This window comes from Amborella trichopoda, chromosome 5 (assembly GCF_054954075.1).
Source record: "Amborella trichopoda isolate Santa Cruz 75 chromosome 5, AtrichopodaSantaCruz75HAP2 v2.0, whole genome shotgun sequence".
NCBI lineage: Eukaryota > Viridiplantae > Streptophyta > Magnoliopsida > Amborellales > Amborellaceae > Amborella > Amborella trichopoda.
In genome coordinates this window covers 9,764,238-9,783,867 of record NC_142340.1, presented here as the reverse complement: position 1 = coordinate 9,783,867, position 19,630 = coordinate 9,764,238, and the positions used below count along the sequence as shown (strand labels likewise).

Here is a 19,630-nt window from a genome sequence, read left to right as displayed (position 1 = left end):
AAGGAATTTATGCAAAGGACTTGCCCACGAACTTTCCCAACGTCAAAGAAGCCATTAAGCGGAAAATTGAGGGACAGAACCGGACTCTAGCATGTAATTCTTCTAGGAGAATAAAATCTAGAGAAACAATGTAAACACCATACAAAGGAATAACAATGTTCAGTATCTTTTATGAACTGCTTGCTATAGGTGTAACAGAGCTTAAGTAATGTAGCAGTCAAGTCACCATACATTCTGCACTTAACCATGGTCACTCCACTACTTGGTGAGGTAATAGATGAGTAAGAACAGAGCCACAAATGATGCCACCAATGTAGCCATTCTCCTTCTTGACTTGGTCTCAAATACCTGCAAATTTTGAAACTTCATTTAACATTTCACAAATCTTACTTGGTAGAAAACATTTTCACTTATTCTGAAATGAAATGTAGACAATAAATACAGTTCCAGTGGGCTATGAAAAAACAAAGTATGTCGGGGCCATCGGCACTCATTGAAATGATACATGGTGACAGTGTGGGCTCATCAAAACAGGATCACCTGAATGGTATGCCTGCCCACATACTCTATGTCACGATCACCATTGTGTCAATGGAGAGAAAAGGCCCCATGGACTATGCTTTTCAGAAGTCCATAGAATTGCAGTATACTTTCACAAAAACAAAAAGAGAGGATAAGAGGCAGCATTATTGATGTACCATCTTGAATCTATCCATAGTTCCAGATAAGACTCCTCGTGATGTGTCCATGTCATTCCCCTGTATTACATCAAAGAAAATGCAAAGCCGAAGTCTCATTTACAGCTTTTAGATCATCTGCAAAAAAAAAAAGGAAATCAATCTAGGACAACAAGATTGCATACCATACGATCCAATGCACGATTATGATTTTCAACCTCCTCATGTATATCTCCTGTCAACTGTTCCAAAGGGGCAAGCAAACAATCAGAATCAGTCTAGTACAGATGGAACTGAAAGTGCAGTCTCCATTTTAATCAAGGATGGCAAGCATTTACCTAAAGACGGCACATAAGAATTGTGAATATGTAAGGTCAGTATATGTCTAAGATAGAAATAGATAAGTTGATCTGGTACTCTACTGCCGACAGCCTGTTGCCCTTTGGAAAGATAGCAAGGAACATTTATCTGCTCAGTAACATAGTAGATTATACATTGAGAAGGTATAATCATATGTAGCACTAAGAAAGATTACTAGTAAGGGAAAGCCCGTCTTATCGCAAGAAGAATAAATCCTAAGTTGATGTTTTCTAATCATGTAGTCGTCATACAGAAGAAATTTCTTAAACTTACTGTAAAAGAGTTGGTCAATTAAAGATACCCAGCTGCTGGAACAAAATATTTAGGGATAATCCATCCAACCCTACAATAATAGCTGTTGAATTCAAATTTTATCATCAAAAGCTGCATTTGTAAGAGGACCTTCCAAAGTCCGTTGAGCTTCCAAAACCTGCCAGTAGATTCCCTCAAGTCCTACCCCAAGTTGTGCTCTAATGGTTTATGAGCAGAGGGTGTGAGTTCAGTAGGATGGTCGCATCCAAGGTTTTAAGAATTACAACGTCGCTTTCGTGGTAAAGGTCATGGTTTACCACTGTTCTTTGTACTGTCTACCATGTAACAAATGTGTTATATGATCAATTACAATGGAGAACATAACATACAAGTAACAACTATTATTACAGAAACTTTTTTAGTCCTTGGATTGAACTACCACTGACAGATCAAAGTCCAGAGCATGTTGCAGACCCCCTAGGACGACTGTTCAGATCACGAAACAACTTATGGCCAGTTTGGAAGCATGATTTAAAATTATTTTCATTAAAAAAACTTGCAAGTTTCTTCGCCCTAAACTGAGAAATCTTGCCGTTCTATTTTATGATGCTCAAAGGTTGTTTGGGTCTCCTGAAAATTTTCCTCACATCTCTTCCATGCTCATTCTTTCCTAGACCCTTCCATTCTCTCCATCTCTATCTTCAATCCTGTGAAGTAATGGAAACCCTTCCTTCCTGCTTTCTCTATCCCCAGAAAAAAGAAGCTCCATCATTCTTCAAACAAGAACTCACTCTCATATTCTCTCTCTAAACTCCAGAAGCAAAAACAATATTTCTCTCGAATCAAACCTCAATGAATATCACCGTCTCTATATCTATGCAGGGGTCTCTCTCTTTACCTTATTCCATGTAACTGATTGACTTCACATCTCTCACCCTAAAGCTAAACTTTGATGGCTGCTTGTTGGGCAACCTGGAGCCCATGGGGACTGGACCATGAGGGCTCCACCCTCTTTTCCTTTTCCAGAGCCATTGGGGAGACTGCTGAGACCTTAGCCCTCCTAAACGGAGTCAGGAACCTTGACCCCAGTTGGGGCACTTCGTAGCTTGTAGAGGGAGACTCCTTGAACGTTATATCATGGGCCTCTGGCCATGTCCCAAGCCCTTGGAGATTGGGCCATCTTTTTGACATGATCGAGCATAGATGCGGGGGCTACAGTCATGGAAACACTTTGGCGCGAGGCAAACACTGCTGCAGATGCTGTAGCCAGAGAAGGTGCTAATCCCAGTTAGAGATTATCCCCTCACCTTAGACCCTTACCTGCCATTTTTTGAGCGAATGAATGTTGTAATGCTTTGTTTTCCTGTTCTTACCGTATAGTGCCCATTCAATTTGGACCTCTGCTCCATCAGGGGGTAATTTTTTGTATACGCATACCTTTTGATACAAGTTAACATTGGGAAAAAAAAGAAAAGAAAAGAGAACAGAGGAGCATAGCACAGAAGATTTGGATTTGAAGAGAGAGCGAGGTGATTCCATTTCCAAGTGTTTTGAGTGGGAGGATGGAGAGAGAGAGAGAGGTGGTTCCATTTCCCACAGTTTCTAGTGGGAAGATGGGGCAGTGAGTTGATTTTGATGAGAGAGAGAGAGTGCTCCAGCGTTTCTATTGCCATCTTTTGAAAAAGGAGGAGCATATCATAGCTCTGTGAGAGACCAAGATCTCCTATGACTCTTTTTATTGCTCTCTCTTTCCCATCTTTTTCAATCCCAAAGAGTAGGTCTCTTTCTCTCTCTAGAGTTTAGTGGGAGAAACAAGTGCTTTTAGGTGCTTTCTGATATTCAAAACTGCTTCTTAGACTTCCTACTTTGTTGGGGCAATCTGATGACCAGAGATTTGTGGGAGGATATGGTTTATCTCCAGATGTGAATTGTCTCCTGATGTGAACTATGGGGATTGTTTTTATGGAGGAGAGAAATATGGATTTCTGGCTGGTGTGCTTTCTGGGCCACTAGAGCAATATCCATTGCTTGCAGAAATACACAGCGTGAGACTGCCATTAACAAGCAGCAGAGTATGTTTCCCTTGTATTCCATTATTGTTCTAATGGTTCTTTCTCTACCTCTGTTTCTGGTTTTGAGCAGATTATGGAGATAAACGGTCACAACACCATTAGAAAGGAGAGAAGCGCAGGGCACAAAAAACGTTCGGGTGTGTGGTTGGTTGGGTGTTTTAGGGGGGAGGTGGTGGGGGTTGGGGGCTGTGCTTCTTGAGAGATAAGGGTGAGCGTGAGAAGACGAAGAGATAAGGGTGGGTGTGAGAAGACGAACAGATAAGCAGAGATAACTTCAAGCCAGATACTAGCAAGCTAAAAAAATTCAACTCCGAGTGGAATTCTTTTGGACAATGATTTTGGTACGAAACTGATAGCTTTCTAAATTTGCATCCAAAAAATCTAGCGAAATCCAAATGGGCTCAAACCCACCTCAACATATTTTATTTGCTTGTCATCCAAAAAACGACAGAATTTGGGCACATCCAAACTGGCACTTCTGAGTTCACTATATCCATGCCATTGAAACTTTGAAGACCTCCTCCACCTGATTCCCCCGACAAAAAGAGAAACTAGGTGCAGTTAGGCCTGCTGTGTGAAGTTCAAACCTGGTTATTGCTTCTCCAAATTCTCTCTTTCAATAACGATTTCTCATGCATAAAATGATAAAAGTCTAACAGGTTGTTTGTTCTCTGCAAGATCCATGTTCAGTGAATGGGATAGCAGGGTTCAACCAATCAGAACACAAGACTCAATGTGTGCTTGTACATAACAAACACGTGCACATAGCTTGTTCCCATGGCACTCCTGATCAGAAAACTACTGCAAAATGGTCTCTGCTCTCACTCAATGCAACTAATGGCTAAATGCAGGAAAACCACATCAAGAGACATGAGATGCCCATAGTTTTCATGGTCGCGACCACATGCCCATCTATTGTCAATGCTACATAGACACAGAAATATAATGAGAAACCTAACACATATTTTGCGCCAATAATGCATCAGCTTCATCTTTCAAGGTTGTTGCCCTGCCCTCGAAGCTTGCTTGTCCACATTTAGGTACTCTTAACTTCCATTTATGAGGCGTAAATTAATCCACAGTGAAAGTTATCAACAATCGAGCCACAAAGCATATGTCAAGCATTTCAATTTGACTCTATGAATTCTGCTACTTCTATTTCTATAGCAAACATTATGGAAAGTGAACTTGACAATTGTCCTTCAATGGAAGTATGAATGAGACAATGCAAACTTATGAATTGTCCCTTATTATTGCACAATAGAAGCTTGATATTCCTCCAATATCTCATAATTACTCCATCACTTCCTAATCCTATCCAACTTTTTGCATCTCCCAAGCCTTGATGATGGAGCAGCTATCAGTGAAGAGCAAGAGACAGGTGGTCTATACCACCTAAATGAAGTTACCAATGTTGGAGAAGTTGCTAGGCAGAGCCTAGGGGCTGAGGTGTCTAGGCCACTAGGCAGGCGCTAGAGACATGGGCATGAAAATGTCAAATTCTTTTTTTCAAGGTTCATTTAAATACCCTGGATATGATTTACAACAGGGTTAAAAAAAAAACAAAAAAAGAAAAAAAAAACAAAACAAAAAAAAAAACATGCATCATCCAATGATCCAATGTTTTATAAAATGATAAAAGTATTAAAGTTCAAAATCAGAACAAAAAGCATCCAATGTTTCAACTTTTTATTTTTTGAAACTGTTAACTGATCCAATGTTTCAACTTTCAAACAAGCATGATGAACTCATAATTCATAAAGGAAACTGAGTTTCATCAATCATCATCGCTAGCTATATCACAGCCCCTTCCACCATCAGATGCCTAGGGGCCTGCCTGGTAGCATATTCCCCCACACCCGCCCGCCTACATTTGGGTGATGCGCCCAGGGCCTTTTGCTGCCTAGGCAGGCAGCCTAGGTGCTCGGGCAGGCAAATTCTCCAACATTGGTTCAAACTTCAAAACAATTAACTTCAGAAGTGTTTGCAAATAAGGAAACCATGTGTCAACCTAGGAACCAGTCATAATTGTCTTAGCAAACTGTCTAACCAAGCATTATGATATCTGTGTGTCCTTTGATTTTTTTTAAACCCCTTATCATAATTGTAACTAGGTTGGCAATTGGCATCCAACGTAGGTTGTCCCCATAAGATGGAACAAAATATCATTCCAATCAGAACCAAAAAATTTAACTAAGGATGGAGAACATCTAGATCATATAGACATATTGAATCTGTCATGAGTGGTTTCACTGCAGCTAGTATTGAGCGCTTCATCTTGATGAATAAGATATACTTAGGGGACTCATTCTTATCGAGTAGATCTACAACAGCCCAGTGTAACATTGAGAAGAAAAAACTATCACCACAATAGAAATGGTCAGGCCGCGAAGAGATATCTACATTGAACAAAGGACATTTTTATTTTTCTTTCCCCTTTTAACTTTTGAACAAAGGTGAGTTACATTGGATAAAGACAACACTGATTTACTAACAAATAGTAACAAAATCTTGTAAAACTCCAATTTTCCCAAAGCACAACCCAGGTCCTAGTACTAAAGAGCTACATGAAGAAATGCAGACTAATAGAATTTAGTCTAAAGTGCATATAACCCATAATTACCACTTACCCAAAAAAAAAAACCCACAATTACCAAGCCCAACTATAAGCAACCACATGCACAGCCTCAGAATTGCAACTCAACACAGTCCACAGGACTCTAAAATAAATTAGAGAGGCACAATACATGCTCAAAGTAGGTCCTTGCATGTTGGGGCAAACTTTGAATATTGGGTCCAATGTATGTCATCAGGGATCTAGTGTAGGATGCTATACATGCATCAGAGAAAAGCTCACAACATGGAAAAGCAAAAAATTAATTTGTTGCTTGACCAACTACAAAGCAGAATAACTGACCAAAAAAGGCTCGATATAAGCATATAGATCACTTGGACACTCACATTTTGAAAGTCATAGGACTTGATGCCACTTTATCCACACAAATTTACTACAACAATCAGGCAACAAATCACGTTAACAACCTGCAACTCATCAATTCTTTAAATAACACTTGTTGACACTTAATACAAAAGTAGTCACAGAAACAATCGCTGGGAACCTTGCACGTGAAAAGCATTGTTGCTAACAAAGTAGCTATAACAACCAGCTGAATGGGTGATTAAGGAAAGCCAGGAATCACAAATACCATACAACAGGGGATATCTATGTTCTTAGTATATAAGATGTACCTGCATTCAACTAATCCGAAATGTAATAAGCCCTTCTATTTTTATTTTTTTGTAGACTGTTAACGTTTATATCGAGTATAAAGCATATAAAGTCTCGACAATTGAAACCATACAAATTTGAGAGTAAAATCATGGAAATAGAGACCAACTACTCGTAAAGAAAATGCCTCTTGAAATGAAATTACGAACTAAAAATAAAAAGAATATCATCATCATCATCGTCCGAGCCTTTTCCGAACTATATGGGGTCAGCTAGATGAGTCCTAGTCCCACTCTGCTCTATCAAAAACTAAAAGTAAAAAAATAAAAACTAAGATGCACAGATAAAGCAAGAGATACATGGAAGAGAGTGAGGATATTATTCAGCCTTTTTCAAAATCTAGGATATGGTCACAAGCATGAGTATCCTATCTGACTCAATGACGGATAAAGATAGTGCATGTGAATTCCAAATAAAAAAATACATTTGTTTTATGGCTTGTGATCATCTGCAATCACAATATAGGCTTATGCCACTTCTCAAACAAGACAGATGCTTGGAAAAAACATAAAACAACTAGGAGCCAACATCAATCCTTTTATTTAAGAACAGCCATCATTAACATCGTAGCGATCCTCATAATCTTTCTTAAGCTATTGGCTATTCCAAAAGAACCAGAACATTCTAGTTTTCCTAAACCTATTTCTGACTTCAAAACAAATACTCTGCTTATAAAAAAACTGAGGCTGATTGCATGAGAAGTAACGGAAAACAAAGATCCCAAAAACATTAGATATGCAACATAATATACGGCATTGAACTATCAACTCCAAAAGCCATAGGACTTGATGCCACTTTATCCACACAAATTTACTACAACAATCAGGAAACAAATCACGTTAACAACCTGCAACTCATCAATTCTTTAAATAACACTTGTTGACACTTAATACAAAAGTAGTCACAGAAACAATCGCTGGGAACCTTGCAAGTGAAAAGCATTGTTGCTAACAAAGTAGCTATAACAACCAGCTGAATGGGTGATTAAGATAAGCCAGGAATCACAAATACCATACAACAGGGGATATCTATGTTCTTAGTATATAAGATGTACCTGCATTCAACTAATCCGAAATGTAATAAGCCCTTCTATTTTTATTTTTTTGTAGACTGTTAACGTTTATATTGAGTATAAAGCATATAAAGTCTCGACAATTGAAACCACACAAATTTGAGAGTAAAATCATGGAAATAGAGACCAACTACTCGTAAAGAAAATGCCTCTTGAAATGAAATTACGAACTAAAAATAAAAAAGAATATCATCATCATCATCGTCCGAGCCTTTTCCGAACTATATGGGGTCAGCTAGATGAGTCCTAGTCCCACTCTGCTCTATCAAAAACTAAAAGTAAAAAAATAAAAACTAAGATGCACAGATAAAGCAAGAGATACATGGAAGAGAGTGAGGATATTATTCAGCCTTTTTCAAAATCTAGGATATGGTCACAAGCATGAGTATCCTATCTGACTCAATGACGGATAAAGATAGTGCATGTGAATTCCAAATAAAAAAATACATTTGTTTTATGGCTTGTGATCATCTGCAATCACAATATAGGCTTATGCCACTTCTCAAACAAGACAGATGCTTGGAAAAAACATAAAACAACTAGGAGCCAACATCAATCCTTTTATTTAAGAACAGCCATCATTAACATCGTAGCGATCCTCATAATCTTCCTTAAGCTATTGGCTATTCCAAAAGAACCAGAACATTCTAGTTTTCCTAAACCTATTTCTGACTTCAAAACAAACACTCTGCTTATAAAAAAACTGAGGCTGATTGCATGAGAAGGAACGAAAAACAAAGATCCCAAAAACATTAGATATGCAACATAATATACGGCATTGAACTATCAACTCCAAAAGCCATAGGACTTGATGCCACTTTATCCACACAAATTTACTACAACAATCAGGCAATAAATCACGTTAACAACCTGCAACTCATCAATTCTTTAAATAACACTTGTTGACACTTAATACAAAAGTAGTCACAGAAACAATCGCTGGGAACCTTGCAAGTGAAAAGCATTGTTGCTAACAAAGTAGCTATAACAACCAGCTGAATGGGTGATTAAGGTAAGCCAGGAATCACAAATACCATACAACAGGGGATATCTATGTTCTTAGTATATAAGATGTACCTGCATTCAACTAATCCGAAATGTAATAAGCCCTTCTATTTTTATTTTTTTGTAGACTGTTAACGTTTATATTGAGTATAAAGCATATAAAGTCTCGACAATTGAAACCATACAAATTTGAGAGTAAAATCATGGAAATAGAGACCAACTACTCGTAAAGAAAATGTCTCTTGAAATGAAATTACGAACTAAAAATAAAAAGAATATCATCATCATCATCGTCTGAGCCTTTTCCGAACTATATGGGATCAGCTAGATGAGTCCTAGTCCCACTCTGCTCTATCAAAAACTAAAAGTAAAAAAATAAAAACTAAGATGCACAGATAAAGCAAGAGATACATGGAAGAGAGTGAGGATATTATTCAGCCTTTTTCAAAATCTAGGATATGGTCACAAGCATGAGTATCCAATCTGACTCAATGACGGATAAAGATAGTGCATGTGAATTCCAAATAAAAAAATACATTTGTTTTATGGCTTGTGATCATCTGCAATCACAATATAGGCTTATGCCACTTCTCAAACAAGACAGATGCTTGGAAAACACATAAAACAACTAGGAGCCAACATCAATCCTTTTATTTAAGAACAACCATCATTAACATCGTAGCGATCCTCATAATCTTCCTTAAGCTATTTGCTATTCCAAAAGAACCAGAACATTCTAGTTTTCCTAAACCTATTTCTGACTTCAAAACAAATACTCTGCTTATAAAAAAACTGAGGCTGATTGCATGAGAAGGAAAACAAAGATCCCAAAAACATTAGATATGCAACATAATATACGGCATTGAACTATCAACTTCAAAAGCCAATATTCAAACCCAAATTTAACAGATTCACAATATTGAAAACAAGATTCCTATACTGGAGTAAAATATGTCATACAAGGCAGAAATAGAGCAACTGAAAGAGAGGAGGTGGGAATTATTTGGGGTTTGGCATGGGGTTGATTTTGTAACTTGTAGAACACGTACATCAAACGTAGTCCAATAATTCTTACTACATTAGACACAGTCCTTAGCTATTGAGAGCTAACTTTCACATTAATAGAAATAAGGCACTAAATGACTCATGACTGTCTAGGCCCTATATTCTTCAAAGCGTGAACTGAAAGAGAAGCATGGTAATATCCAAATGGAAGAAATGTATCCGTATATCTGTGATGCAAACACTTGTATTCACTCCCTTGGCACAGTTTGCATACGTACTTGTCATAGTAATGCTCCGTAAAGTGATTGACTACAAGCCTGATATAAAAAAATTAAAAGAAATTGATGGTCAAATAGATCAAGATTGTTTCCAAAAGTAGGTAAACAGGATGTGTGCCTACACAACCAGACACGGGCATATAGTTGTGCGACTGAATTAAAGTGTGTGCACACTAATTTCAACTTCAAAACCTTCTTAATTTCACAGAAACCCTGGCCATAATCATGAAAAGAAACTAATGGCACTCAAATCCTACCACATAAGTTCAGAACACAGATAAATAGTAAAATCATTACAAAGAATGGTGGAAAAATCATGCCAAAATAACTTACTCTCTTGAGAATATTAACTCTTTCTTCCAATCCATCCACTGCTCTATCATTATCAAGCTCAGCTATTTCATGAGAGGAGTAAGATGAGGCAGCCCTTATTCCTCCTTCTTCAATTCCATCAAATAAAGCATTCCTAGTGCTCCGGTAGTCCCTAAACATAACACAAACATTTTTATTACTTGGGTAACATTCAATTGCAATTAAATTATTCGAACTTCAATCTGGTAGAAGTTGCACAAGTGCAAACGCTCTAAGAATAGACAAACCCATTTCGACTAGCAAGAACCATGATGACAGCGGCAGAAGCACAGTCTATAATCAAGGATTACATTCCATACTAATCATGTCAGCCAGAACGGCAAAAGTATTTACCATTACATAAACAACTCCAAGATTCTCCATAACAGAATGGAGACTGCATACTAGGCACATGGGTCTCAGAGATAGAATATGACAAACTCATAAATGGACGTTCTGTAACTTCAGATTGATGTGGACAGTTAATAACTCTTCTTACAATTCCTAATGCTTGTATTCACTTAGACCAAAGGTGCTCCAATTGTATTCAAGATGGAAGGGCGTAGGGGCTTATATCAAGATGCTGAATACAATGACAACTTAAGGGAAATAGCATTTAAGAATCTAAAAAGGGATATATTTAAGGAAAAAGTTTATATAAGGTTGCAACCTTAAAATGTAGAACTAAAGATGCACCTCAAAAATCCATCGGACAAGGTTGTTTTAATGTTGAAAAACCCTGGAATTGATCATCTCGACATTGAGATGAATGGATATGAAAAAAAAACAAAGATTTTGAGTCCCAGAAATAGTACATCTTGCAACATATTATCTAGACCGTCCATTTTCAAGATTTTTATATGTTTACAGATCTACTTATTTTAACTATTTTTGGTGTTTAAAATTTTATAATTAGAGATGAAAATAAATTCTAAGATAATTCTAAGAATATTTTACACCAAAATTACATGTTATGATAAAATTTGGAGGTGCGCCTTAATTGGATTATTTAAGGTTGCAACCTTATAAACACCTTATATTTAATGGATATCACAAGGACCTTCTGCTACGTGACCAAATGTAGGCCAAGGTACAAAAATGCAGTGTGTAATTTACACTTTACAAAATCACCTTAGTGCATAGGAGTTAAAAATAATATGAGAAACAAAAACTAAAACAACATAAATTTGAGACAAAACGAAAGCAAAAAGGGAAGGAATGCAACTCAGTGAGATATCCAATGCAAAACAAGGAGGAAATCCACAAAGGAAGTTTACATACTAGCGCCATGCCGGATCTCTACACAATAGGTGCTTGAATATATAATATACGGTGAAAATAAGAAACTAACCATTAAAAGTAGAGCATGGAGAGCCATTATTAATATTTTCCCAAATTCCTACCTCATTTAAGACTCGATAATCTATATTATGGCAGATACAGCCTTATTGATATCATCTTAAAGATAAATTTATCGTCTCCAACTCTCCATCCACAGTTTGAAATATGAAGAAACACAATCCACTCATTTCTGAGGACCTGAACAATGGCAAGGACAGCAATACCTCTAGGCTTATAATCTCCTATCCATCGTATGAAGGAGAAAAGCACTAAAAGCTCATACACTCCCCTCCAGAAAAGTTAAATTCAACATAATTTCTAGACCCCTTTACCACCTAGAATGATTGCAGATCTCACCACAGCTAAAGTTCTGAAAAAGAATCAATCTCATTCTTCAACCAAGTGTTGCAGTGTAATAAAATTAGCCATGTAACTAGTTGACCAACTTTCTTCCATCTGTAACAATTTCTTATTAAGGATTATTCATGATTATAAAAGTTATATTTTTTGAATGTGCTTTCCCATTGTTTCATGCAGTCTGTCCTAACCTTCACCATGCCTCATGCAAAAGATCTATGGCTTCCAAATAATTTCAACCATTCCACCAAAATCGCCAATAATTACATAGTTGCATAGTCATGGATCAAAGGAAATGGCCGTTGATCCCTAATAAACTACCAAGGTTTTACACATCCACTTCTTCCAGGACCATTATTTCAAAGCCTTTTATACTGTCGAACTCAAAGATTTCAAGACCATAAATCTGGTTGAAAGCTGATGTAAACCAATACAAAGCTGCTCTCAAGGAAAATATAACATATAAAATATGAGATCCATTATCTGGCATATGTTACACTTGGAGCAATCACTATCTACCACCTTTTCTATCATCTAAAGCTCTATTATATTTGTCATGCAATCAACTGCTTCACGGGAGCTGCTCGTAATCAGGGGCAGCTTATATTTAGTATATTCACCAAAACTTCAATATCCATAATTCAAAAGAATTATTTCGCCCATTGCAATAGGTTTCAAATAATCAGGCAGTAATGCTTTGTTCCCACATCTACATAATCTGCAGCCCCTCCTCCACTTAAAACAATACATTTGACACTATGTGGAAGGGATAGTTCTAGCCTTCTAGGCATGTGCATGATGATAATTTTTTTCATCAGTTCCAACTTCCGAAGAATTTTTCCAGCGAATGTACCCATGTCTGGAGGTACATAACCACAAAATAATCACTAAATGAAAAGAGGAATAGATTGCATTGTATTATTCTGATACATCATTTTCTACTTAGCTGGATCAAAAAGGGTAGAATGGCATGGAGTGAATACTTATACATGAAAATCAATCAATTTGGCATGAAATGGAATCATTCGTCAAGTTAAGGAAATTATTTCACAGGAGCAAGATTTCCTTCAAATATATCTAATGCAGAAAAAAAAATTTTAATTTTTATTATTATTAGTTGTTTTTGAGTTTACCTTTTACCTCAAGAATAGGAGGTGCACAGGGATAATTAGGTGGGCATATTTTGTGCGCGAATTGATATCTTATCAATTGGTTGGTTAGTTTAGGAATGTAAATACTAATAAGGTTAAATATAAGGGGAGTTTTATCTTTTCAACAGTAGGAAGCTTTGGATAAAATGTGGGAAGCAAATCTTTTTGGTATGTGAGGTTAAGAGATAGGGATGAGAGAGAAAATCGATAAAAATAAAAAAGTGTTTTCCTTCTACTTTTTTTAAGTCTATTAAAGAAGAACTCCCTTCATTGTAAATCAATGAATGAGTTTAATAGAATTTGGTCTCGTGAAGAGCTTGTTTTTGGGGTGGATTTCCTTGTAGACCTTGAGAGAGGGTATATTCTCTCAACTTTTTTTTTTATTGTTATTTTTTCTGGTTTTATTTTCTCCGTGCATCAATTGGTATAAGAGAAAGTTAGATCTGAGCAAGTTAGATCTACAGAGAAGTAAGAGCCAAAGATCCGGTTTGTTTTACAATGCCACCAAAAGCTAATCAAGCTCATCATGTTGCTTCTAATCAAGCTAATCATGCTCCTGCTTTGGATGATCGTTGGGGACAAGCTATAAAATTTTTAACTAAAGCCCTAGAGGATGTTCGAACTGAGATGAAACAGGGGATGCAACAATTGGATCAGGAGATGAATCAGGAGATGCAACGATTGGATCAGAGGTTGCTGCGATTGGATTCAAACTAAGATGAAAGAGGGGATGCAACGATTACGATTGGATCAGGAGATGAATCAGCGGATGCAACGATTGGATCAGAGGTTGTTGCGGTTGAAGAACAATATTCCTCGTGAAGAACAAAGGATGCAACAGTTGGATCAGAGGTTGCAGCGGCTGGAGAACAATCTTCCTCATTTAGAAGGTACTCACAACTACATTAATTTTGCATTAGTAACTCCAAGACAAACACATGGTGCTGATTTTGAGCGTAACGAAGATTAAAGGCCAGATTCCGCGTTCTGTAGACCGACCACGAGACTTTAGTATTAAAATTGATCTCCCCAAATTTCATGATCAAGGGTATTCATTGATTGCAAATGGTGCTTCTTTGGAGCTGGACCCATTCCTAATTAGGAATAATTAGCCCAAACTCATATCCAACAATTACTCCAATTACTCTTAGAACACAGTCGTAGGCAAAGAGTCTTACATCAGTCGTGAGGAAATTGAAGAAAAAGTACCGAGGCTCATGGTGGGACTTCATCACCAACTTTTGAGAAGGCCCCTAAAATATTTGAATCAAGCTTGAGGTCAAGCATGCCAACCCCGGGAGAATGATGTAGAAAGAAAATAATCATTTTATTATTATTAGTTGTTTTTTAATTTATCTTTTAACTCAAGAATAGGAGGTGCGCAGGGATAAATAGGCGGGCATATTTTGTGCGTGAATTGATATCTTATCAATTGGTTGGTTAGTTTAGGAATGTAAATAGGATAAGGTTAAATCTAAGAGAAGTTTTTATCTTTTCAACAATAGGAAGTTTGGGATAAAACGTGGGAAGCAAATCTTTTTGGTATGTGAGGTTAAAAGATAGGGATGAGAGAGAAAAAGAATCAAATATTTTTAATACGTGAGGTTAAGAGATAGGGATGAGAGAGAAAGTAGATAAAAATAGGAAAGTGTATCTTTTTTTTTTTTTTTTGAAATCTATTTAAGGGAGGAGATCTCCATTCATTGTAAATCAGTGAATGAGTTGAATAGAATTTGGTCTCGTAAAGAGATTGTTTTTGGGGTGGATTCCCTTGCGTATATTCTCTCAACCTTTTTTTTTTATTGTTATTTTTTCTGGTTTTAAAGAAAGGTTGAGAGAATATACTAATTGATGCAGGGAGAAAATAAAACCAGAAATAATAAAACAAAAAAAAGTATTTTTTCTGGTTTTAAAGAAAGGTTGAGAGAATATACCAATTGATGCAGGGAGAAAATAAAACCAGAAAAAATAACAATAAAAAAAAAGATTGAGAAAATATACCCTTTCTCAAGGTCTGAGAGGGAATCCACCCCAAAAAAAATCTCTTTACGAGACCAAATTCTATTCAACTCATTCACTGATTTATAATGAAGGGAGATCTCCCTTAAATAGACTAAAAAATAGAAAAAAAAAGATAAACACTTTCCTATTTTTATCTGTTTTCTTTCTCATCCCCATCTTTTCTCTCTCATCCCTATCTCTTAACCTCACATACCAAAAAGATCTATTTTCTCTCTCATCCCTATCTCTGAACCTCACGTACCAAAAAGATTTGCTTCCCACGTTTTATCCAAAGCTTCGTATTGTTGAAAAGATAAAACTCCCCTTAGATTTAACCTTATCCTATTTACATTCCTAAACTAACCAACCAATTGATAAGATATCAATTCACGAACAAAATTTGCCCACCTAACTATCCCTGCGCACTTCTTATTCTTAAGTTAAAAGATAAAATAAAAAACAATTAATAATAATAAAATTAATTTTTTTTTTTCTTGCATCATTTGCCCAGGGTTGGGAAAAGCCCGACCTCGAGCTTGATTCAAATATTTTAGGGGCCTTTTCCAAAGTTGGTGATAAAATCCCACCATGAGCCTTGGTACTTTTTCTTCAATTTCCTCAAGATTGATGAAAGACTTTTACCTGTGCCTGTGTTCCAAGAGTAATTGTTGAATACGAGTTTGGTCTGATTATTCCTAACTAAGAATGGGTCCAGCTCCAAAAAGCGCCATTTGCAATCGATGAACACCCTTGACCATGATATTTGGGGAGATCAATTTTAATACTAAAATCTCGTGGTCGCTCTATAGAACGCACTATAGAACACAGATTTGACCTGTAATCTTCGTTACGCTCAAAATCAGCACCCTGGGTTTGTCGTGGAGTTATTGATGCAAGATCAATGTAGTTGTGAGTACCTTCTAAACAAGGAAGATTATTCTCCAACCGCTGCAACCTTTGATCCAATCGTTGCATCCCTTGCTCTTCACGAGGAATATTATTCTCCAACCGCAGCAACCTCTGATCCAATCATTGCATCCCCTGATTCATCTGATTCATCTCCTGATCCAATCGGTGCATCCTCTGTTTCATCTCAATTCGAACATGCTCTAGGGCTTTAGTCAAAATTTTGATAGCTTGTCCCCAACGATCATCCATAGCAAGAGCAGGATTAGCTTGATTAGAAGCAGCAGGATTAGCTTGATTAGCTTTTGGTGGCATTGTAAAACAAACCGGATCTCTGGCTCTTACTTCTCCACAGATCTAACTTGCTCTAATACCAATTGATGCATGGAGAAAATAACACAGGAATAACAACAATACAAATAACTTGCTTTGATATCAATTGCTACACAGATAAAATAACACGGGAATAATAACAATAAAAAAAGAAAGGTTAAGAGAATTTACCAATTGATACAGGGAGAAAACAAAACAAAAAAAAAGTTGACAGAATATACCCTCTCTCAAGGTCGGTAAGAGAATCCACCCCAAAAACGATCTCTTAACGACACGAATTCAAAAGCTTCGTATTGTTGAAAAGATAAAACTCCCCTTAGATTTAACCTTATCTAATTTACATTCCTAAACTAACCAACAAATTGATAAGATATCAATTCACACATATGCCCATCTAGAACATCCTATTCTTGAGATAAAAGATAAACTCAAAAACAACTAATGATAATAAAAATTATTTATTTATTTTTTTTCTGCATCCAGTTGATGCAAAATCCAAGTGCACTAAATATACAATCCAGAATTCCCGTCCTATAAAGATAGTATCAACAAATTACACAGAATAACTCATGGGAAAGAAGCATAACTAGCAGTGATTACTCTCAACTTAGGCTACAATACAGGAAAATCAATCAATATTATTAAACATCAAGTAAAACCTAAATGGAAAAGGAACAAATGTCATCTGATCTGTGAAAGAGAACTCATAGGGATCTAACCTCTTACACGAATGTCAACAAATTAAAAAACAAAAATGGAAAGAGAAATCACGTAACAAAAGGCCTGTCACCAGTACATAGTCATATTTTCTCCAGGAACCTAAAATTCAAACGATCAATTAAAAGAGGGAAAAGGGAGGGAGAACGTATGAATCATAATTAAAAATAAAAATATGCAGAATTCAACAGCGGATCGAGATTTGGAAGAAGTGAAAGACAAGGTAATTAGGGTTTGGAAAGCCACCTTCTGGAATTCATTGTTGAGTTCTGTGGTTGCTTTGTTCTGGTGTATCAGTCCCTACATTTTTAGAAGCAGAAGACGATATTTTTAACTAATTTTCTTAAGATTTGCGCCGACACTATTCCGTATACATACTTTTCGCTCAATTAAAATTGCAAAAAGTTTATATAAGTTTTTTTTTTTTGTTTTTTTTTGTTGGGGTTCCCTGGGTAGAATTCAATATGCACCTAAGAAAATCTATCTGAAAATGTTGTTTTAATGTTGAAAGATCCACTAATTGATCTTCTCCATATCAAACCTATGAATTAAAAAATAATAATAATAATAATTTGAGTCCCATAAATAATACATCTTACAACATATTATCTATATTGTCTATTTTCAATATTTCCTTATTTTTTATAAATATACTTGATTTAACTATTTTTGGATTTTAAAATTTTATAATTTGATATGAATATAGATTTTCAAATATTTATAATAATTTTTTACGCCAAAATTACTTGATAAATTTTGGATGCATGCCTTAATTGGATTCTTTAAGGTTAAACCTTGTAGAAACCACACCCATTCAAAATTTTGTGGCTATGCTAAATTGAGTGTAGAATCATTACTTGCAAACACGTGTATTTCATACACATACCTAGGAAGAAAAATTGCAAACACAAACCTTAGTCCTACTAAAAAGGATTTTGTCCCCCACAATAGACAAAATAGGTCCGTTACGATTTATCGTAAAAATTGATCTCCATAGATTTATTATATCTGTAGCGGTATCGCAACGAACATAGTAGATCCGTAACATCTTTTCTAATAGGAAATATGAGACAAAAAGCTATAAATTTTATTATTGGAAAAGGTTTATACGAGGCACTGCTACTTGCAGAAATAAAATTGCAGTAATTTACCGTTTGGTTTGAATAAATCTTATAAATTTGACATGACCTAATTAATGTGTTTAATTTTCACATTAGATCCGCGGAGGTTGTAGCACCATTGATGAATCAAGTACGTAACGAGGCAAAATGGGCATGATTAAAAAAAATACTAAAAAAGATAATGAGTGTAAAAAAGTGAAATTTTGGTATATTTGTACTATCCAAAACTTTGAGGGATATATTATGAGTAATGATCCTATGAGACCCTCCCACACCATGTGTGTAGGACCTCAAAGGATCACCATTAAATTTAGCACAGATCTTTAAAAAAGTCAAGTTCCACACTCATGTGATAACTTTTTTAGATATATGTGTCATATTTAATGGTGATCATTTGAGGTCCTACACACATAAATATGGGAGGGTCTCATAGGATCATTACTTATATATTATAAGGAACAAGTTTATATAGAGCTGAAGCTTTAAACAATCAAATTAGAGAGTACCTCAAAAATTCCACTAGAAGAGGTCATTTTAATGCTCAAATATCCTCAAATTGATGATCTCAACATCAAGACGTATGGACATGAGAATAAGATGGATTTCAAGTTTTGGAAACAGTGCATCTTCTAATATATTTTTGGAACAATTTTCAAGATTTTCATGCTTTCATAGATCTACTTGATCTACACTGTTTTTTAAGCGTTAAATTTTATAATTAGAAATGAAAATATATTTAAGGCTATCACAAAGATTTTCAGTATTAAAACTACATTTTTCGGCACTATTTGAAGGTGCGCTCTACTTTGATAGTTTAGAGCCTCAGCTCTATTCCAACCGCACCCATCTTATAATTTCCCTAAAAACTATGTCAAAACTATTCTAGTAAGGGTGCAGTTGGCATACGGATGCATCCGTAGGTGTAGAGGCCAGGTGCACCTTCAAATTTTATCATGGTATATAATTTTGATGTAAAATATTTTTAAGATTATCTCAAAATCTATTTTTATACCTAATTATGAAATTTTAAATTTCACAAAAGGTCAAAATCAAGTAGATCTATAAACATGTGAAAATCTTGAAAATGGACATTGTAGAAAATATGCTGTAAAATGCACTACTTTTTAGACTTAAAATCTTTTTATTTTTCATGGGCATACATCTCGATGTCGAGATGATCAATCAAAGAGTTTTTCAACATTAAAACTGCCTTTTCCAATGGATTATTGAGGTGTATCCGTAGTTCTACATTATAAGGTTGCATCCTTATATAAACTTTTTCCTTCTATTAAACTCAAACAGACTATACAAAAGTATTATTATTTCTATTTCTTTTTTTCAC

General features: G+C 35.8%; 1 protein-coding gene across 1 annotated transcript; it reads right to left on the bottom strand.

Annotated features, from left to right (window-relative positions):
- Nucleotides 1-66: 66 nt before the first annotated feature.
- Nucleotides 67-18,013, bottom strand: LOC18443683 (bet1-like SNARE 1-1). The gene is made up of 5 exons (XM_011628559.3): nucleotides 17,414-18,013; nucleotides 10,344-10,494; nucleotides 863-919; nucleotides 699-758; nucleotides 67-348 (listed from the first exon to the last, which is right to left on the bottom strand). The coding sequence occupies exons 1-5, from the start codon at nucleotides 17,425-17,427 to the stop codon at nucleotides 259-261; spliced, it is 372 nt and encodes a 123-aa protein (XP_011626861.1). The 5' UTR covers nucleotides 17,428-18,013; the 3' UTR covers nucleotides 67-258.
- Nucleotides 18,014-19,630: the final 1,617 nt, after the last annotated feature.

Coding starts and splice junctions, on each gene's coding strand:
- LOC18443683 (XM_011628559.3), bottom strand. Junction 759..862: donor ATCGTGCATTGGATCGTATG/GTATGCAATCTT, acceptor GATGTAATACAG/GGGAATGACATGGACACATC. Junction 349..698: donor CTATGGATAGATTCAAGATG/GTACATCAATAA, acceptor CAAAATTTGCAG/GTATTTGAGACCAAGTCAAG.